This window comes from Sitophilus oryzae, unplaced genomic scaffold (assembly GCF_002938485.1).
Source record: "Sitophilus oryzae breed Bouriz unplaced genomic scaffold, Soryzae_2.0 scaffold_499_pilon_pilon, whole genome shotgun sequence".
NCBI lineage: Eukaryota > Metazoa > Arthropoda > Insecta > Coleoptera > Curculionidae > Sitophilus > Sitophilus oryzae.
The window spans coordinates 4,580,089-4,604,268 of NW_022147083.1; the positions used below are offsets into that span (position 1 = coordinate 4,580,089).

General features: G+C 31.2%; 1 protein-coding gene across 1 annotated transcript; it reads left to right on the plus strand.

Annotated features, from left to right (window-relative positions):
• Positions 1 to 1,346: 1,346 nt before the first annotated feature.
• Positions 1,347 to 17,244, plus strand: LOC115886837 (aldo-keto reductase family 1 member B1-like). Its single transcript, XM_030906141.1, has 7 exons — positions 1,347 to 1,504; positions 8,966 to 9,129; positions 13,869 to 13,989; positions 14,048 to 14,242; positions 14,432 to 14,631; positions 16,673 to 16,828; positions 17,005 to 17,244. The coding sequence occupies exons 1-7, from the start codon at positions 1,403 to 1,405 to the stop codon at positions 17,048 to 17,050; spliced, it is 984 nt and encodes a 327-aa protein (XP_030762001.1). The 5' UTR covers positions 1,347 to 1,402; the 3' UTR covers positions 17,051 to 17,244.
• The last annotated feature ends 6,936 nt before the right edge of the window (positions 17,245 to 24,180 follow it).

The window sequence follows — 24,180 nt, forward strand, 5'->3', positions numbered from 1 at the left end:
TCTAAATATCTTGAGAACGGTTGCTCCTAGCGATTTTTACCAAGAGACATTTTTTACGTAAAATGTCACGGAAATATACATTTTTTACTCGGTAGTTTTCTACAGGTACGGACGAGAAAAGTTATTGCTCTTCAAAACAATTAAAACACAATACATGAAGGTGGCACCCCCTAAAAATAGAAGTCATCAAAATCAAATTTCTCATGCCAAAAAGTCCCTGACACCAATATTCGGAAAAACTCGACCCTGCATCTCCGACACTAAGAATTTTAGGACATACATTTATACGAACTTTTTACTTATTTTTATCTGAAAAATATACTGCCGAAGTTTCCGGAATACGGTTCGGACCACCCTGTATATCTAACTGGTCCCTACAAAATGTATAAACTCTGCAGGGCAATAAAATGCTGAATCCTAAGATATATGCCTAGTAAAAATATACATACAGGGAAAGAACCTGACAACTGACAACCACCACATATCCAAGACTCTCCTGTAAAAATGGCGCTTATCATGATTTTCCCTGGACTCTTCAATTTCAATTGTCGTTTTTTGTTTTCATTTCCATAACAGTCTCAGTGTCATCAAAATTAGTATCTTTTCCTCCCAGTCATTATTATTTTTTACTACTTTTAAAATGTAAAATTATGTATAAATTGGAAAGAGAATAACCCACTTTCTGATTCTAATAAAGTATATACTTACTACTACAGTATGATGGAAAAAAGAACGGCGCCCAGTTGGCTTGGGAACGACGATCGTTGATATTCCCCATATAATTTTACATATAAAATGACAGGGATCTTCATTTCATAGCCATCGCTGACGCCGTTTATTTCGATCATACTGTTGCGAGCCGGTGTGGACTCGACCTAACCTCACAATATGGCCCGCCCTCGGATGACCTTAACATCGCATAGACACCACAATGATTCATTCGTTCGAGAAGAATCGAGACCCACTAGAATGGACTAGTACATACGAGAACATTCGAAAACCTTCTCTATGCGCCTAACGATCTTTGGACTATTCTAGATTTCTTTTACCTGTCGGTATAAAAGCCGGCGGCAGTGGCCTAGAGAGGGCAGTTATAAATATACAAGTGCAGTTGACGCGCTAAAATTCAAAATAAATTCTTAGTTATAAATCGTTTGTAAATAGTTCTATAAGTCTTTTATCGTTATTGTTTTTGTTAATTAGTGTTAAATAAATAGTGTTTAAATAAATTGTGACTTTCTATCCACACGGAACCGACGAAAAACGTAACAATACGATACTTATGCGATAATTATATCGTAGGGAAAAATAAATAGTCTGATAAATTCCGAAGTCCGGACCTGCAAGACGCGTTTCTCTCACGGTCGTATATATTGAGAGACGCACGTTATTTCATATACGGATGTTTAGTAGAAGTTGCGTTGTGAACATGGCCAGCAAAGTCCCTAAAATCAAATTCAATAACGGACAGGAATTTCCTGTTTTCGGTTTAGGAACCTGGAAGGTAAGTTTTCAATAGTCTTTTGTACGGTGTATTTGTCTTTATAGATCAAACAAAAATCAGGTTGGATGTGCGCACGTGTGTTTGTTTTCGATATTAAATAACATCAGAATATAGTGTCACATTTTATTTATTTTTCAAATAAAGGTTTTCTTTAAAGAGTACACGCGTTAAACTAAATATTGGATAGTATTATTTTTTGTTCTAGAATTAACAACGAGATAGTTTATAAAATTATTGTCTAAAAGTTTTACCTAAAATGTAATTAATATTCAGGCATTCATTGTATTGGAATTATAGCCTCCGATCATAGATGTCCTTGATTTTGAAAGCCTTTGTTTTAATTTCTATTAAGCCATTAAGATAAAATATACAGTTAATATTAAATCTACAATAGCAAAAATTTTAAATCATTTAGCAATAAATATATAATCCGAGTTTCCCCATTATTTATATACTATAAGTTATAATGGTAAATTGTTTTATAAAATAAAAACAAATGATACAAGGCGAGTCTTAAATAAGTATAAATATTCTCAGAGCTTACATCTCGATAATTCTAATGCACGCTCAGCCTGGGACATCCTGTATACAGGGTGAGATTTAAGTGACAATATTTTCAGGGCTGGTAGATCTGCATAAAAAAAGAAACATATTTTTTCTTTATCGTTTTTCAAATAAGTACAAAATAACCAAGATATTTTACTTTGAATATTTAACAAGAAATTGATTTTTCGCTTACATTTTGAGAACCGCTAAATCTTTTCCCGGTTTTCTTTTTTTTTGAATTTAATCTACCACCTAAGTATGTTGTCATATAAAGAAAATATTATTTTTTTAATTAAAAATTTAAAAACTCCTATAATTTTTTCAAAAAATCCAAATTCATAAAAAAATCGTAAAAAACTTCATAGACGTGTTTCTGGGGTCCAAATATACCACCCCTAAAATATTTGTGCTTATTTTCCCACCCTGTATAATTACGCCAAATAGAATAGATACATAATAATTAATTAAAAACATAATATTATATTTTTATATTATATTAGGTATATTCTTGTTAATTTTTTAATTTTTCCTGTTTAACTAATATACAGGGTTGTTCACCACATACGACACGGAGTATTGTAGCTTAACGATTAGATTTTTACAAATTGTAAGTTTTGAGCTTGTTGAAGGACTATTAGAGCTACAATTTAAAAATAGTTTTACAAGATACAGAGTGTTCCAAATAAGCAAAAAATATTATAGTTGTATTTTTTTAAATGGAACACCCTATATATTATTCTGTTTTTTGATTCTAGGATTGAAATAAAAATAAATTTGATTAAGGTTTATCACACTTAAACCTTACTGTTTTTGAAATATTTTCAGTTTTATGAAATTGCAGTAAAAATTTTAAGGCTTCATTTCTCCAAGGGTATGAAAGTTTTTAATATTAAATATTTACTGAAGATTATTTATTGGTCAGATATTGTGTTGCAATAATAAAAATTTTACTACCTTATAGAGAGTGTCCAAAAATTTATATTAAATAATTACCAGCTTTAAACGGCAATAACTTGTTTAATTTAAATGGAACACCCTGTATATTTTACGTGAATCATATGCACAATTTAATTGACTATCAAATTTTATTACACCATTTTTACCTGTCTCTTCAAGTTTTCGTAGAAAATGCATTTTCTTATAAATTACACCTCATTTATCACTATACCTATGGAATATTGACATTTCAAATTTTTTAAAGCAACATATATGTATAGGTAGTAAATATTGCAAGCCCATTGGTAAACAAAAAAACTATTTAAATCTTTGTAGAAGAGTATACCAATTAAATATACCACCATTATTTCCGACCAAAAATTAGTTAATTACGTAATTTAAATTGTTTTAATTATTAAAGTATTCTATCTAAATAAATGTGGATTTGGCTCAGAAATCAATATAATAATAAGTTATGCAAATGAACGTCTCTATTTTTATAAATAAGCATTTCTCAAAAAATGAAATAAATTTTATAAGAAGTTACTTTTTACAAAACTGTCTAATACAGACACAAAATTCAGTTTTTTAGTATTTGGAACAATTATTCTTAATCAACATAAACAGACAATTAATGTAGTTTGAATACTGGGATCATGTTAATTGGTCCTCTTTAAGAAAAATATTTAAACATTTTTTTTTAATGAAATAAGCGAACTATATCGCCAATATTAATATATGTACTCTTTGAAAATTTGTTACGTCTTTAAAAATAATCTAAAATGTCATTATTCCATTGGTATAGTGATAAATGAGGTCTAAATTATAAGAAAATGCATTTTCTACGAAAACTTGAAGAGATGGGAAAAAAATGGTATAATAAAATTTGATAGTCAATTAAATTGTGCATTTGATTCACGTAAAATATATAGGGTATTCCATTTAAATTAAACAAGTTATTGGCGTTTAAAGCTAGTAATTATTTAATAAAAAATTTTGGACAGGTAGTAAAATTTTTATTATTGCAACAATATTTGATCAATAAATAATTTTCAGTAAATATTGAGTATTAAAAACTTTGATACCTTTGGAAAAATGAAGCCTTAAAATTTTTACTGCTATTTCATAAAATTGAAAATATTTCAAAAACGGTCAGATTTAAGTGTGGTAAACCTTTATCAAATCTACCTTTATTTCAATCGTAGAATCCAAAAATAGAATAATATACAAGGTGTTCCATTTAAAAAAATATAACTATAATATATTTTACTTATTTGGGACACTCTGTATCTTGTATAAAGTATTTTTAAATTGTAGCTATAATAGTTCTTCAACGAACCCAAAACTTACAATTTGTAAAAATCTAATCGTTTAGCTACAATACTCCGTGTCGTATGTGGTGAACAACCCTGTATACAGGCTGACACGGAATTTTTGAAAAGGAGCTCTTATTTGAGATTTTTTGGGGGAAATGGTAGCGCACATTCTTTTAAAATATTTTTAAGTTATTCTTAAACCCAGTTATAGATATTTTTTAAGTGGAATATTATATGTTTATTTCGCTCAATGGATTAGTCTTAATTCAAAAATGCTATATAAAGGCTGTGCCTGAAATAAGTGTAAGTATATTCTGGTCTGGCAAATCTCGATAAAAGAAACATATTTTCTCTGTACGATTTTTGAAATAAATTTTTGCCCATATTTTGAAAACCACTGGTTTTCTTTTTAGCAAATTTAATCTCTTACCTATGTTGCCATAACATAAAAAAAATATGTTATTTACCTAAAAATTTTTAAAAATTCTTTTATTTATCATTAATTTTTTTCCAAAGATACCAAATCTTCTAAAAAAAATTCGCAAAAAAATCATTCATAGACGTGTTTCTGTGGTCGAATTATACCACACCTAAAATATTTGCACTTTAACACTCACCCTGTATATATGTAATAATCTGTATATCCATCGGTTTTTAGAATGTAACCACCAATTCTTGAGTACTTTTAAACGGCATTCAGAATTATAAAGTAACAAATTATTTATATATTTTTTTAATTAGAAATATTTTCTAATACTTTACAAAGTGTATTAAAATACTCTAGTTGAATGTATAGTAGGAGTCAAAACTAGGATGTATATTTCTAAATTGCAAAGATAAAATTTTATATTTTCAAAAGTTATTTTCAAAAAATTGAAAATTTATTATTTAATAAATGTCAATTTTTGGATAATGGTATACCGGATGCGTCTCAAAAATGACTCACCTCTATAACTTTTTTATTTTTTTCAGATAAAAAACGAGATTAGGTATATTAGTATATGACTGACCTATTCAATTGTTTTTGGTCACTTCCTATTTCACCGGAAATGGCTACAATTTTTTATTTTTAAATGGCACGCTCGATATATTTTTACTTTATTCGAAAGAAAATGACACTCTGAATATAATGACATAGCATTTCTCAAACTTTTGATATTTTCGCTTATTGTTCATTTGAAATTGTGTAACATGCAGTTTATAACGACAATTTGACTCAAAATGCCAAGTGTGTGGTACCAAATTATTCGTAAAAAACTGCTTTTTTCAAATAAGCCAATGAGCCACCCTCGTTCCATTTGAAAAAATTGAGATATGATTAAAATACGATTTGGGCATGTTTTAACCGGCCAAGACAATATACGAAAAACATTAGATTATTATCAAATCTATTTTTCCAAGGCTATATATAATATATCGGAGAAAAAAATTAAATCTCGTTTTGGACCTTTTTTGATTGAGTAGGTTTTCTTTAGTAGAAATACTTTTTTTTAATTCTGAAAGAGTTTTTAAATTACTAGAACATTAAGTCTAGTGATTTTTCAAAACCTACACGGTATGGCCTACATGAGGTTATTTTTGGACCGGAAATTTTTCGAAGACTCCGCCAAGCAAAAAAATCACAGCATTAAATTTGACAAAATTGGTGCAAAAATATCAAATATGTAGCTTTTTCAGAACATTGGGTCTCCTTGTATCTACAATTCAAAATTAAAATTACTTAAAACAAATTTAACAAAGACAATAAAGTAATGAAAAAAAAACTAAAAAATAATAATAAATACTTTGCTCAAAATAGAATATCAATTTTAACCGCAAAATCATTGCAATCAATATTAAGGAAACTAGTTTAAAAAAAATACTAGGACGGTCTTAAATACTTTAAATTTTAAAAATATATGAATAATGTTATTTTCAACAAGATACTTAATTTATAAAAATATATGTTTTTCATTTTTCAAAAATAACAAATATCTGTTAATTTATGGGCCCTCTGTACGACACGTTTGTTTAATCTTCTTAAAAAAGTTAATATGCAAATAAATTTGAAGAAATTTTTTTACTTAATTTATGGTAGGCCGAATAGTATCATAATTTAGTTCTTATAATTACACTACTTAATATCGCACGATCGAAAAAAGACTGCGTCAAAGGCGGCTGGAGAATGACAATCGATGATAATTTTGAACCACCTGGGGAAGAACCACCGATAAACAATCGATGAATTTTTGCGAGGTCAATCTCCAGATGTCATTTACTAAAAATTTACAAATTGATATAAAATTTGTCAAAATTAACACTAATTATAGAACATTTTAAAAATGATAGAGCGTTTCAAGACACACAACACAAATCAATTTCCAGAAAAATATTATTTCTCTAATTTTAGAATTTCCGTAATACCTAATCAGTTTTGTTTTTTCAACGTTTTTCCACGTAAATGATACATAATTGGAATAATATGATATGATACATAATCGGAATAAATCATGTTGATTTCATATTTAAAAACTATTTTTATTAGCTGAAGGTTAAAAAAATATGGAGAAAAGTATAAAATCACGCACTGTTTTCCAAGCTCGGGCTATTACCGTTGTATAAAAATTAGGATAAGCATGGAAGGATTCTACCATATCTTCTAAGAGTTATAAGTTTAATTTTTAAATTATTTTCATACTAATTAAGTCCAAAATGCTGCTACTTCAGTTCTTTAAAAATGCATTAAAAATTTATTCGTTTTTGGACTTGTATGTTTTGCTTCTAGACCGACGATATTATAAATACATATATGGTTAGAAATATCATATTTTTTTAATTTAATTGATTATTTCTAAATCTGTTTGGGTAATATTCAATTCCATTTTCAAAATTTTAAACAATAAAGGTTGCTATCTCCAGAAGTATATTTTTTTTCTTATTTCTGCAAGACGAATATCTGCTATCTCCCTATTGTGTCTGAGAAAAATATGATGTAACACGAAATATTGAGTTTTATTGTTCTCCAGCAAATAAAATTCTTATCTCTTTATCATATTAACGCATGAAAATACTTCCTACATGTGTACATATTTTTTTGTACCGTTTTTTGCTCTCCTGTAAAATTAGGAATAATGGAGTTAGCAGTTTATCACATTTCACCGACGAATTATCATCGATTGCCATTTCCCAGCAGTCATTGACCTTTGTGATGATCAAAACAATGGATCTGCCAGTTTTAAATCAAAATTGTATGGTTTTATTTTATTAAAGGTTTCATATAAAAGAAACAAAAATTTCTGAATTTTTAATGCTCTTTTACATGGAGCGGATCGTCCGCGCGGACCATCCGGTGGTTGTGCAAGTACCTTAAGTTTATATAAATATTTTCACAGAAGCGCGGATTATCCATTCGGATGAATTCGCCTGACGCGCGACGGCCAACCGTCGAGCCCTTGCTTTGACGGACCTATATGATTAAAAACGTTGTTTCACATTATAACCCTAAAATAATGATGACCTAAAAATATACAGGATAGTCCGCGCGGACGGTCCGCTCCATGTGAAACAGCCACAGAATTCAAATCAAAACGTATTATTAGTAATCTAAGACCTAAATATAAATTTTATGTTTTGTTCTGTTTGTTATATTTAACTGTAATAAATCTTGTAATATACAGTGTTAATCTGTACATTTTAAAACTGCATATTATCTAACATTACTTTATCGTTAATTCGGAAAATGTATTTACAGTGTTGCGAATATGCAGTTCATAACAAATAAACTTTTAGTCACGTGATTAAAGTTGACCGGAAAAGCGTTGCCGACTTTTATATATTTTCTTTTAATCAAAATATTTTAGGAAAAAAAATATTAATTATAAATATAAAGCAGTTACTATTTACATCAACAAAACTCACCTTTTTAACAGCATTTAACAGACATAAATTCGATTATTACCGCTTTCCCGTTCAAAATATTCTAATAAATTTGCGATGAGATTTTTACGGATATTAAGCTATCTTGTACACCTCGCACTAAAAGAGGTTCTAAAAAGAAGAATGTTCGACTGCAAGGTCTGCTAGTAAACATTTTCAAGCTTAAAGTATCATAACATTAACTAAACCAAAAACTCGTAATACAAAACTAAAGTGTCAAAACGACTAACGATGTCAGGAAATAAATAAATAAATGCGGCAACTTGACATTTCTTATAGTGGAGCTACCACCTGAATCCTCATTGTGAAATTTAAATTCCAGTTAGTCATCACGGCGCCGAATATGTCCATGGTAACTAAAAGTTTAATTGATATGAAATATAAGTAATAATTAGTGCCTTAGTTAAAGTAAATTTTCCAATGTTTAACCAATTAGCACCCTACTTGTAACTTTAAAAGTGCTAATAGTGTGCTCTCTGTTCCTAAAATGTTGATAAACATATATTAGTTAATCATACCACGTTATGAAATAAATGTGTATCAAATATATTTAACATCATGTTTAGAGTTAATATGCTTCTTAGTGAATAAATCATGTTGATTTCATATTTAAAAACTATTTTTATTAGCTGAAGGTTCATAAATATGTAAATAATTTCAAAATTTAAGGTTCTTTTAATAATCTAGTTTTATTACATGCATATTCACGCACCATTGCTGTTTTTAATTGCTTAATATTGTTTTATAGTCCAAACCCGGTGAGGTAACACAAGCAGTCAAAGATGCACTAGACCTAGGCTACCGTCACATCGATTGTGCCCACGTTTATTTAAACGAACCGGAAGTTGGAGAAGCATTAAAAACAAAACTTGGAGATGGAACCGTTAAGAGGGAAGAAATTTACATTACTAGGTATATTCCAACATAATAGCTTTTTAGTTAGCGATTTTTCTCTATTGTAAAATATTAAGCACCGCACTGGTATGTTACCACAATGCACTTACGATATCTGAATCGGGGTTTCCGGAACCGGAGCTCTCTTTCGGAACCAGGAATTTCGGTACCGCGCCACTTAGGAACCGAGATTTCTCGTTTTTTTTCAGTACTAACTAATAATTTCGTTCAGAGGTTTTTATAATAATGAAAAACAACTACGAACATCTAAATATATTAATTTTTGATACAAATTCCTACTACTATTTATTATAAATATTAATAACACATTTTTTAAACTTCTTCAAAACAATTCCGGCTGCTGATGATGATGACGATGATAATAGTGAAGGTCTAACTGAAATAGATTGGGCTGTTGATCGGTTTGGCTCGCACTCGGGCTGGTATGCTTCCTCAGCGATTTCTCCCAGTACTGTTTCCGCCAATGATCATTCTAATCATTGTCGCATTGGCATAACTACCGACGGCAATGTGCAGTGGTGTTAGTCTCCATTGCTGCTGTTGGACATGTTCTCATGGCACCTGTGATGCAGATACATGCCAGTCTCTGTACTTTGCACAGGTTTTGCCTTCCTGTATGTTGCTCTAGTTTTGTATACCAAGCAACTGCTCCATAAGTAATCATGGGTCTTACTATAATGGTATACATCCAGCGCAAAATGTTAGGGGCGCAGCCCCACCTATTTCCCGCCAGTCTTCTGCATATCATGGACCTTTGTGGCTTTGCTGGTAATGTTCTTAAAATGTCTGTTCCAGGGAAGTTTACTATCCAGGGTTATTCCCAGATATTTCACTTCCTATGATGGCATTTCCTTTCCATCTAGATGGATTCTTTTCAAGTTTTTCAAACTTCGCTTTCTGGTGAATGGCACTACCGCGGTTTTATCTGAGTTAATCCTCAGCCCGACAGTCCTGCACCATCTCTCAGCGATGCGGAGTCCTCTTTGGATAATATCACACAGGGTGCCTTCATGTTTCCCCGTGCTATGATGACTATGTCATCTGCATACCCTATGCAGTATATTCCCGCTAGAGTTAATTCTTCCAGTAGTTCATCCACTACCAAGCTCCACAGTAGGGGGGAGGTCACTCCGCCTTGTGGAGTTCCTTGCGTTGTTTTAACAACTACAGTGTTGGTACCTATCTCAGCCTCTGCTGTTCGTGTTGAGAGCATTTCCCAAAAGCAGCGAATTATCGTACTATTCACTCCTCTTGTTTCAAGAGATCGCTTGACCACCTTGTGAGGTATATTGTCAAACGCCCCTGCAATGTCCAAAAAGGCACAAAGTGCTGTTTCTTTGCTATCCAGGCTTGCCTGTATTAGCTCAGTTAACTGGTACAGAGTAGTTTCCGTGGATCTGCCCGCTCTATATGCATGCTGACTATCGTGCAGTGCTTTAACCTTGATTTACTCTATAATCTATAACTTTTAGGGGTACCTCTTATATTTTACATAATAATCGACCATTCCGATACATATCAGCGACCCTGTATAATTTGTTGTTTACTTTGGTCCCCAATATCAAGACCGATATCCTGGATATTTTTCATTTTTTTAACTCATTGACCGTGATATAACAGTCTTTGTTTTGCGTACTCTAAATGAAAATGGAACTGAAAGATTATTAAAAAAATCTCGAAAAACATCATTAAAAGATTATAACATTTATTAAGACCAAAGTTAGTTTTGAAGAAGGTGATAAGCTTATGAAACAAATACCTATATTGACATAGCATTTCAAATGAAAAAAATAAATATTTGAAAAATTAATTACCTATAAAGAAGATAAAAAACGTCAATTTTTATTTATTGTCCTATTACCCTAATAAAAATAGATAGCGAAACCGATAAGAAACTACTATAAAGTGTGGGAGGTTGAACCAAATAAGAATGACTTGTTAGATTTTTGTATAATGCTTTAAGTTTTTAAATAATGTACAGGGTGGCGCTCATATATCCTCTTTCTATCGAAATGAAATTCTGGCAGCATATGTAGGTTAACTGAAAGCTTGTTATAAAAATCTATAGAATTATACAGGGTATCTCCAAAAACAATTACACATAAAAGTTGTGTTTTTTCTAAAATAAAGGTGAGCATATACCTAAAATCGAAGAATTTTGACATATTTCACATTTTGTGAAAATGAAGAGTACATTTTAAATTTCGATAACAACCACTTAAATTTTAGTTGACCTTGTTATGTGGAGTTCTACCTCGAAAAGCAGCTACAATAATTTCTCTCATGTTGTCGACAATAGTTGGTCGAGTTTTGTAAAAGTAAATACTGTCTTTAACTTATCCCCATAAAAAAACAGACTAGATAAAATCAGGAGCATTTAAGTATTCTATTAAATGGTGAATGCACACTACCATTCACCATCTAATAGAATCATATCAATTCTTTCTGATGTAGGATATGTTTGCATTTTTGGCAAATTTCTGAGTTTTTTTTTGTTTTAACTGACGTGAAATAATAACTAGTTGTTAAAATTGGACTAATTATACAGCTATGTTGAAGTAACGTCAAACATATCACCTAGATGTTATCAAATAATAAAGATCTACTTAGATCAAATCATGTAAATGAAAATATCTAAGAAAATCTTTGTTTGAGGGGTAGGCAACATTAATAGTATTTTGAAGAGACATGAATTCTCCATTGAATATCGGAATAATATAATGGGTGTTCCATTTAAAATAAAAGAGTAACATACTTTTGAACGTGATCAATGTATAATATTTATTTTATCTCACCCTGTATAACTGTTTGGATCAAGTTTTAATTTGCTTTAAAGTACAATATTTAATTTACCTACATATTAGGTTATACCGGATAAATTCCAATTTAAGTACCTAGGTTTTATTGTAATTTAAAAATTGTTCTTTATTTCTAGAAAATGTTAAATATGTCAAAAACCTTACATTTTAGTCATATACTTCTCTTTTAAAACTCACCTTTATTAAGAATAAAGTTTAATTAGTAATGAGTATCATCATATCGTGCAATTCCAAAGTCATTATAATTATTATAGAAATAAAAATGTTTAACATTGATACTAACAATTTATAACAAAATTGTTTAATATGTGCTTAAAGAGAAACTAAATAAAATAAATTGACTTGGTTTTACATGAGATCTCACAACTTTTTATAGTGGAAGAATTGTGTAGCGAGACTATTGTTTTTCTTATTGGATTGTAGAGATTCTATGTTTTTGATGGGATCTCAGTTTTTTTTTGTAGGTTATTCTATTTTTTTTCAGGTAATACAGGGTGGTCCGAATTGTATTCCGGAAACTTCGACAGCATATTCTGCAGATAAAAATAAGTAAAAAAGTTCGTATAAATGTATGTCCTAAAATGCTTAGTTTCGGAGATACAGGGCGTAGAAGTTTCATTTTTATTTAGATTTTTTCCAAATAATGTCTGAAGTAACGTCAATATTTGGATGAAAATTGGTATCTGGGAGTATTGTGACACGAGAAATTTGATTTTGATGTCAAAATTACTCCTATTTGTAGGGGGGCGTCACCTACATGTGTTTTAACTGTTTTGAAGAGTAATAACTTTTCGACCGTACCTGTATAAAACCACTGACTAAAAAAATATACATTTTCATGACTTTTTATGTAAAAAATGTCTCTTGGTAAAAATCGCTAGGAGCAACCGTTCTCAAGATATTTAGAATGGAAATAAGATATTTAGAATGGAAAAAAAATAAGCACACGCGTTGAGTATAGTTATTTGACTGAAATAATAAATTTTTATTTTTTTAAATTAATCATAGGTTTTTCTGCGAAAAAATGATGATTAAACAATTTCTTTTGAACTTTTGACACAAAAAGATTTCAAATTTATGAATTCAGTCTAATTACTATTTAGTCAACATGTTTAATTTATGTCAATGATGACAGGTATTGATAATTTCGATTCCATATATCTCGAGAACCATTACTCGTGGCGATTTTTACCAAGAGACCTTTTTTATGTAAAAAAAAGTCGCAAATGTATATTTTTTTACTCAGTAGTTTTATACAGGTACCGACGAAAAGTTATTACTCTTCAAAACAGTTAAAACACATGTAGGTAGCGCCACCTACAAATGGGAGTCATATTGACATCAAAATGAAATTTCTCATGTCAAAAAACACCCATCCACCAATTTTCATCGAAATATTGGCGTTACTTTAGAGGTTATTTGGAAAAAATCGAAATAAAAATGAAACTTCTACACCCTGTATCTCCGAAACTAACCATTTTAGAACATACATTTATACGAACTTTTTTACTTATTTTTATCTGCAGAATATGCTGCCGAAGTTTCCGGAATACAATTCGGACCACCCTGTACAAATAAAATTAAAGATGTTTGACTAGTAATAATTCATAAACTTTGAATTATTTTATAAAATCAGATAATATCAAATGGATTAATTCTAGTTTTTTTAACGACTTGCATTTCCGACTTTTGTTATATAACTCAAATTTCAACTTTAAAAATGTTCAATTCATGATTTTACCAATGCTTATTTAAAATCATGCTTTTTGTCAATTTTACACATTTTATTTTTTATCTCGAAAACTAGAGAATTATTAAAAAAAAAATGGAACATCCAAAAACTATTTTTAGCATTCCAAAAACAATATTCTTAAACCGTCAATCAAAACTAAACCGTATTTTAATTTTAAATTTCAGTAAATTATGGAACACAATGCACAGACCAGACTTAGTAGAACCAGCAATCAGAACTACTTTGAAAAACCTAAACTTACAATATTTGGACTTATATTTAATTCACTGGCCTTTCGCGCTTCAGGTAATTAACTTTTTTAACCTCTATAATAGCTTATTTCTAATATATTATATTATTACAGGAAGATGGAGACCTATTCCCAGTTGGCAAAGATGGTAAAACCGCCTTTAGCGATGTTGATTATTTGGACACGTGGAAAGCACTGGAAGCATTAGTTGCAAAAGGATTAACCAAATCTATTGGAGTTTCAAACTTCAACAAGAAGCAACTCGAGAGGCTATTGGCTAATGCTAAAATTCCTCCAGTAACCAACCAAGTAAGTAACGAAAATAATTTAGATTATTCTAAATAATTATCATAATTATGAATCAGTATGAATAAAAATTTGAAGGGCATTTTTTGCATATAAAATATCCAAAACTAATCTACATAAGAGTAACCCAGTATTCTACAGTATTATTTGACATAAGGTTACTATACCAACCAAACATTTGTGTTTTTCTAGATTGAAGTTCACCCATACTTGAACCAACAAAAATTAATCGACTACTGCAAATCGAAAAACATCGTCGTAACAGCCTACAGTCCCCTGGGTTCACCTGACAGACCCTGGGCAAAACCCGGCGATCCTCAATTACTGGATGACCCCAAAATTCAAGCCATCGCCAAGAAATACGGCAAAACACCTGCCCAAGTTGTAATCAGGTAAGCAATTTGGGAATGTAATTTTCGGAATGCTTATAGGAATTGTTTTAATGAATGTTAGTTGTCACTATTAATATATACATGGGTGTTACAAATTCGGAGTACGAGCATTGGTATCTCGGAAACAGTAATAGATACAAATATTGTTAAAAATTTGGGTCAAAGTTGTGTCTTGGTATCAACATTCAATCAAAAACTTAAAATATTTCAAAGATCAGCAATTTTTTGAAAAAAGCGATTTTTTCTGTCGAAAATCGAAAAACTAATTGCACATTTTCATAACCACTTTTTCATGGCTATCTGACAATATATTTAGATTTTCAAATTTGCTAATAGTTTATAAGATACATAGGCCAACTTATTTTTTTTAAATACGAACCTGCGTTTTTTAGTTTAGGTTTTGAACGAATTCATCTCCTGAGTACAACGATATGCCACATATTAATACATACGCTTTGCAGAATGTAGAATGTTTAGGAGGGGAGTTAACCACCGCGACCTTACAGATCTCTATTGTGTGTTTCCCTTTCTTGAGTTATAACGAGTTATAACTCATTATACAGTCTCATGGCTTTAACAAAAGCCAGTATCTGAGACGGCTCCACAGATTCCAACTCTCCATCCTCCATCAGCCGTACCATAATTCATGGCACGAATGGTCGTCGTCTCGGCACACTCAGTGATAAGGTGTTCTGGTGTTTTGGTGTTTCCCCATTTTCCCCAGAGAATCCGCATTCGCCGTTGTTTCTCAGATTCAGCCTACTGAGGTGTTCGTTGAGGAGACAGCGTAGTATTAGAAATCCCGTGACAATCCGAAGATTGTTTTTACTTAAATCAAGGAACACGTTTGATTTTTCTCGGTCATAAGTTCTGAAGAACCTTTTCGAGTGTCTTAGACCGTTGGAGGACACCCATTCCAAGTTACCGATGGAGTCTTCCAGATTCTTCAGTTCTGCTTTCAGTTGGTTCCCGTTTGGAAAACAGAACGGTTCTGGTCCAGTTAGTGGAGTGTTTGCTCCTTTTCTAGCTAGATCATTTGATTTCTCATTGCCTTCTATCCCTTGGTGAGCAGGCACCCAGAGTAGGAGGACTTTATTTTCTTTGCCTAATTTGTTGAGCTTCTCTATGCATTCTTTGACCAACTTCGAATTGATGGTTACTGACTTGATCGCGTTTAGTGCTGCTTGGCTATCGGGTAGGATGGCAATTTCCTGTTTTCGATAGTTCCTCTCTAAGATAAATTGTACGCATCTTTCGATGGCGTAAATTTCTACCTGCAGGATACTGGGGTAGGTGCCATTGCATTAGTTCGGAGTATTTAGTTTTCGGTCCAAATACTCTTATCCCTGTCCCTACTCTTATCCCTGTCCCTGTCCTTGAATTATGGAAGCATCAGTATACCACATTATGGTATGGTCTTTTACATTCTGAGTAAGCGTTTCTTCCTTCCAATCCTGTTTAATGTTTTGGGCACAATAACACTATTTAAACTGATTTCAAGTCCGGCTCTGGGTTTATAAATTTAACCTCATTATATTCATCGTAACAATATTGATGAGTGCTAATTAACATTGAATAAGGAAAGTTTAGCCAATTGAAAGATTCAAATAAATAAATAAATAATATCCAACTCAGCTTTTTAAACATATTGTTTTTATCTTCTTGTTTTATGAATTTGAAATCTCAATGTACTAACTAATAATATGCAAAATATTAATCGTAATCAGCTTCTACAAACTAGTTTCTAATGCTCGAAAAGATTACCACCTTCCCTATAATCAAAGTTTATTGTGTAGCCGGACTTGAAGTTAGTTTAAATAAATGTATTTAAGTGCTCGAATCAAAAAAAATATTAAAAGTGGTATATGGTTGTACTCAGGAGACCGAATTCTTTCAAAAAATAAATAAAAAATGTAGATCTGTATTTAAAAAAAAATTAAGTTGACCTATGTATCTCACAAATTATCAGTTAATTTGAAAATTTAAGTAGCCTTGTATATAAATTTTTATTGTGTTACTACAACATTATTATGTCTTTTAGGTATGGTCTTCAAAGAGGCCTTATCGTTATCCCTAAATCTGTGACGAAATCAAGAATTCAACAGAACTTTGATATTTGGGACTTCCAGTTGTCTGCCGATGATATTGCTCAATTGAACACCTTCGATTGTAATGGAAGAATCTGTCCCTATGATGAGTAAGTAAACTTAAATATCAAGTTTTATGCAAGTAAATACAAGATTGTTTATATTTAAAACTATTAAAGGAAAGTTAAATAATTACTATAAAGATACAATCTAAGCAAAATTAATAAATGTCAGATATACATAAAACATGTAAACTATAATTAACTAATACAATTTATATTTTTAGTGCCTACGACCACAAAGACCACCCCTTCATTCGTGATGAATACTAGATGAAGAGCCGTTTTTCCGATTTTGTGATTTGTACAATTCGTTTTATTTTTTACTACTATTCAAATAGGTCTAATGCCACATAAAAATGCAAATGTCATTCAAATCTTTATATACACTTCCTCATTACAACGCACACCGTATTACCTCTCATATTGTTAATGTTGGTTTTAAATAAAGAAAAAGTCCCAGAATAGTTTTTATTTCATTTACAATTTCTGTAAAATCTTCTGACTATTAACTCATTAAAAACTTAATATATCAAAAAATGTTTAAAAATTCAGAGAAATAAAATTCTCAGTCTTTTTAAATAAAGCAATTTGTTTCTTAGCCAACAAAAATATTTTTATATTGAGAATAAAATGAGGATCCATCTCAACTTTAGAAATGAGAAAGCAGATCTGCATAATAACCCAATAGATCAAAACTCATCTAAAGTCTGTCCAGTGAGAGAAAGTGCGGTTTTAAAAGGCAGCGTCCAAAAGACGACAGTATAGTGCAAATTACTTTAGAATTAAATTGACATACAATAATTGCCGCTATCAAATATTCTTTCGCTAGACAAACTATACCATTTGAAGTGTGCATGGTATAAATTCAGCATGTAAAAATATTGAATTTTCAAAAAGTAACATTTAGTTTTTTCCAAAGAAAATGAGGTAGGCCATTGAATTATTTCAATGTCTTAAGCAAATAAATATAGTTGTTTCTAAAATTAATACTACATAATCGATTTAAGTAAGTAACTTTACTGATTAAAACTTTGTTAATAAACTTACCATGTATAATTCACTTTGTATATGTTGTGATTAGATTTAACCGACTAGATTTAACCGTACGCCAGTTCACGTATAAATATTGAATCCTTTTTATATTGGAAAATTACTCAATGTTTAAGGAACTAACTAATATATAGAATACTTACTCTTACTTCGTTGGAAGCTTTTGGTTCAGTATCAATTTCAAGTGCAAATTTAATTATAGGACCATACATGTTCGGGAGTCAGAGTGGAGGAATGGTGGAGTTTGCTGCTTTTGATATTAGACCCCTGATACGAAAAATAATAAAATACGATTCAAGTAACACGATTTTTGAGCAATTAGTCAATAATAAGCAATTATTCACTTAAAATTTTATAAGCAAATTAAAGATACAATTCTCAGGATGCACCAAAAAATCGTTATATCTTAGGCCCGTATTTATAGTTGCGTCTCGAGACGCCAAGACGGTCTTGGGCTCTTGAGAGCGGAATCCACAGAATACACGAGCAAACGTCATTTTGGAGATTGCGATTTTTATTTTGGAGATTGTCATTTTGGATAGTTTATGTGATCTGTGGATAGTTTCTTAACCTAACTTTTTTAGTAAACAAAATAAATCCCTTGTAAATCCCTTTTGTCTGATTAAACAGTTTTGAATATGTTAGATGAGTTTGAAGATATTTTGAACCATGTGGAAGAAAAAAATCGTCTTTGAGTTCCAAAACGATATATAAGGGATGCAAGAAATCCAATAGAAATGTTTAGCGAGGGGGAATTTAAATACCTATAGGTATTAGCGATATAGGTTTAGCAAGGCTACAATTACAGAAACTATTTTACCTCTTGTAATTGCAAAAATCTACCAATCGTGGTTTACCTATTCCCCCCTTTATTCAATTATTAATTTGTTTACCGTGTTATGCGACTTCTAATTTTCAGATAGTAAGTGCCCAAGCAGCATTTGGACGTCGGGACAACGTTGTGTCACGCGACCAAACGTCGGGGCGCAACGTCGGCACAACCTCGTGCCAACCCTAGTCTGCACTAGTTTGGAGAATAATTTTTGGGTCGAAACGACGTTGGATACCGACGTTGGCTAGAAGCCTAATTTAGTACAAACTGCAACGTTGTTTAAAATCCTAATTTACAGAAATACAAAACTAATATGGCGTCTAAGTCGCGTTTTATCCTAAATTGGGATAATTATAGTAAAAATATTATTTTTATGATTTAGTTAGAGACATATGTCAGATGGCAGTGAAGGAAAACAAAACAAGAGTATTTAAGTGTGGAGGATGTTTGAAGATCATAATTATTGAAACACTTTAACCGACTCTGTAACTCGTTACCCAAGGCAAAAAAGTTAAACGCAAACAACTTTATTGATAAATGTATTGTTTCTACTTTGAAAAAATACTAATGGGCCTTAAAATTAAAGAAGTTTTAAAAATTTTTTTGAATTTTTTTTTTTTAGTAAAATGAGAATAATTCATTCGCAGTCGAAAAAATTGTTTCCGCGTGTTTTTAGGGTCAAATATTTCAAGTTAATGTATTCAAAAGCAGGAATTGCTATTTTAGAAACGAAACATTCTCTTATTTAACAACATGGCGGCTTGCACTTTGTTGTTTTGGAGATTAAGATGGAGTAGTTCGAGTAGTCGCATACTGGTCTAATAAAGTCGCAGTTCGGCCTTAACAGGTAGTATACTAGTCGCAAGATTGCCTAATTTAGTCATCCTAGAGTTTAGCTTGTGCCGCCCTCTATAATATAAATAAACGAGGGAGTGGATAAACTATCAATAATATATGTCGATGTATATTTAAATTTAGTTTTATATGTACCTTTCTTATGTCCCATTTTAATTAAGTTTTTTTTTATAAAAACAAAAACAGCACTGAACTGTCTGACTGAACAGAACAATGAAGTGAAAATTTAAGATTTAAGGTTATGGTTCAATACAGTTGCAAAAAGGTAGTGACCCGACGTCCTACCAACGTAAGAATAAGGAAATCTAAACAACGTTGGAATTAGTAAAACAGACGACGTTTGCATAACGTTGGAATAGGTCCTGAAACTGACGTCGGAAAACTCTATATTGTCCAACGTTGTAGCTACGTTCTAAAGATCACTTAAGCAAAAAAGGTTAGAAGACAACGTTTATTCGACGTCTCAGAAGTTTCTACTTTGCTGTAGTACAAGTCCAACGTCGGCACAACGTTATAAAAACGTTTAAATTTATTTTAATACCTAAGGTAGGGAGCTAACTATTTTTTGTAACTAATCCAACGTTGTGTTTAGTAAACATGTGGTCGCAAGTCGTGAAAATGCTACTTGGGTGGAGACTTGCATGGTGTTAGCCAACCTACAATAAGCCAGATTATCAAGAGGGTCTCCATTTTAATAGCAGAACATTTGAGTGAATTTGTGTGATACAACCATAAATGGTTGAACAGCATTATTATTCCAATGATACTGGCTTCGGCTTGTGCAGATAATGACAACAAATGGGATACATATATTAATAATATAGAAAGAGCTATAAATACATCTCTGAATCAATTCACTGGCGAAAAAAACACCAGAATTATTATATGGATATATTCCGAGGATTGAAGATTTATTTGAAGATGGACAAGTGAGGTTATTGACAGTAAAGAATGAAAAGTACTCGATTACCTGAAAAATTGAGAGAAGAGGTCAAAGAACATATAGAAATGGAACAAAGGAAGTATAAAAAAATTTATAGCTAGCAGACTAGCAAAAAAAGAAGAGAGAAGAATGTCATCTAGACGACAAGAAATAAAGAAGCAGTAAAAACGCAATAATCATAGAATGCGTGTTGTGAAATATTATTTGAAATAAAACTATAAAACATAGAGTATCGACTTTATATAGAGTGGTCAACTCAATAAGAATACAGAATTTACACCAAGCAATAAAATCTTGAAAATTATAGGTATACGGTGTATACATCCAATATTGTATATTATGTGATATGATATTTATGTAAATATTCATGATGAAAATAAAAAGACAATTTTTTTAGTTTTAATGTATTAGTGGGAAAATTCTGTGTGACCAGTTAAAACAAGCACTTAGCTGTCTGGTCATAGTGAGCGTAAAACTACTAAGAAATCATATATTATTTAAGTATAGAAAAACAGTATTTTTAAGATAACTAATAAAAGTCTATAAGGAATTACTTACAATTATATTACATGTAAATATATAAATACTAACTTAACCACTAATAGAAAAGTAAATAAAATTATTATATAGGTACTAGTTACCTTGGAACATTACTTAACATATTACATAATTACTAGATATACAAATACATTAATTTGCAAAATGTTGAATAAGATTTCTTCAAAAATCTAACCCTCTTCCTTTTTATTTATAATTGGAATGTGTAAATTAGCATCTTCAAAATTATCTAAATTTTCCCTTAAACCAATATTATGAAGAACAGGTGTTGCACAAATAATAGCAACAGTTGTTTTGTAAACCTCGAAGACATGGAAGATGTTTTTTCCAAGTCCCAAATAGCCTTTCAACATTTCGCGTTCTTCTATGGGCAAAGTTATACCTGGTTTCTTGTTGATTACCTAGCTGTAGAACAGGAGTCAGTAGAAATGGCCTACATCTATATTGTCTCCAAGAAGTAAACCAGGAATATCACTCCTTTCCATTAGCATTCTTAAATTACTTGGATCGAATATAACACTATCATGACTTGACCCTGGATATCCAACTATAATATCTATAATTTCCCTTTTGGGACCTGAACATTTAGACTAAAAAAACTTTTGCAATTTTGAAATACTTCCACATTATTGCATTATTCTTGATTATCTGGCTTATTGTAGGTTGGCTAACACCACGCAAGTCTCCATTTACCATCTGAAAATTACAAGTCGCATAAAACTGTAAACAAATTAGTAATTGAATAACGGGGAGAATGGGTAAATCACGACTGGTAGGTTTTTGCAAGTCTTCAATTTATAAGAGGTAAAATAGTTTCTGTAACTGTAGCTTTGTTAAACCTATATCGGCATAAATCCCCCTCGCTAAACATTTCTATTGGATTTCCTGCATCCCGTATATATCTTTTTGGAACTCGAAGACGATTTTCTTCTTCCACGTGGTCCAAAATATCCTCAAACTCTTCTAACATATTCAAAACTGTTTAATCAGACAAAACGGATTTACAAGGGATTTACTTTGTTTACAAAAAAAGCTGTGTTAAGAAACTATCCACAGATCACATAAACTATCCAAAATGACAATCTCCAAAATGAAAATCGCAATCTCCAAAATGACGTTTGCTCGTGTATTCTGTGGATTCCGCTCTCAAGAGCCCAAGACCGTCTTGGCGTCTCGAGACGCAACTATAAATACGGGCCTTATACAATTTATCTTAATGGGATCTTACCTATAATATTTTAACTTATTTCGTATGACATTATCGGCAAAACCAACAAGCATTACATACTTTGAGTTATGCAGGTCATCCTCTATATCGTAATAAAAAAGAGACTAAAAAGCATGAACGAAGGAGATACAAGTTGAGATACAACCTCCGATATCAGTCTAAATAGCCTGGAGAGATAATGCCCACAAGGAGCATGCTGTATGTTGCCATGGAAGGATGAATTATAACTGACTCTGTCTAAGAACTTGGATAAGTTAGTATAAAAAGCATGTACATGTACCTATCTGTTTACGTCCTCCATGGCTTCAAATAAAGTAGTTTGACAGACAATAGAGATTGTCTAAAATTAAGTTGACCAACGTTTTTCAAATTTTGAAAAAAATGTCATACCTATGTGGCGGATTCATCTTTCCAAAAAAAAATCTTTATGGGTATTTCGCCACTGCACTGCAAGAAAATCTACAAAACAAAATAATTATTTTTTGTAAACACTTCTGCGTTAAATCTAAACGGACGCTGCTTGTCAGAAGTAATGTTTACAAACATAATATATAGAAGTAATAGATAAATAGTAACATAATAAATAGAAGTAATGTTTACAAACATAACTTCTGACAAGCAGCGTCCGTTTAGATTTAAAGCAGAAGTGTTTACAAAAAATAAGTATTTTGTTTTGTAGATTTTCTTGCAGTGCAGTGGCGAAATACCCATAAAGAATTTTTTTGGAAATCTCTATTTGTCTTAAGTTGACTTGCCCTTGCAAAACTTATATGCGGACTTCCAGAAATAATATCATTACAAGACCACCATAATTAGTCATAAATATGATGTAAACAACAGAAGAATTGATTAGAATGATGACTATAGATTAGAATGATGACTATATACAAACAACTATGCAATTTCTAAACTTACTGGCTATCATCGAATAACAAAATTGACATAACGTAACTATGCTACCAAAGGGTAGCACAGTGTGGAAGGATCTGGAAGGCACAGTGTGGAAAGGTATACAAGTAAGGTATATAAGTAACTGTAGAGGTTTTTATATGGTACATATACAATTTTTAACACTAAGAAGTATAGAAATTTTGTGTGGACAGCTGTTCTTTAAACAGATGATCGAAGCTCTTAAGCGTGATTTTCATGCATCCGTTGTCCGACGATATGTTGATACGATATTAATTTCATTGGTTGTATTTAAAGGCTTCGATTGATTAATCGTTTCTAACCAATCGAAGTCTTTAAATTCAACCAATAAAATTAATATCGTATCATCGTATTGTCGGACAACGGATGCTTGAAAATCAAGCTTTAGTTTTAACTATAGTCTATTTTTAAAAGCTAGATAGCACAATACCTTCATTATAAATGCAAAAGACGTTTTTTTGTACACTGTGACATGCCAAAAGATGGGACCAATTTCATTTTAAGGGTATATACTCCAATAAACTTCAGACAGCTTTAACACGTTTGTCTGATAATGACCGATTGACACATCCGGTACATGTGCCGAGAACAATAGCAACCCCTCGTATAACTTAGGGCAATAAAGATATTCAAGTACTGACCGCACTAGTGTGGGGTATTAGGATTTTAAAATTTATTTTTAGTTTTGTTAAAACATATTATTTACACAACCATGATTTTTTTTCCAAAAGACCTTTTTTAAAAATGACGGAAATGTATTTTTTTTTACTCAGTGCAATACAGGTACGGATGAAAAGTTATCATTTTTGAAAACAGCTAAAAAAATTGTAGGGAGCGCCCCATACAATTTGGTGTCATACTGACATCGAAATCGAATTTCAAAAGACGCCCAAGCACCAATTTTTATCCGAATATTGGCGTTAGTTCAGAAATTATTTGGAAAAAATCAAAATAAATATGAATCTTCTAGACCCTATATTTCCGAAACGAAGCTTTTAGGAGAT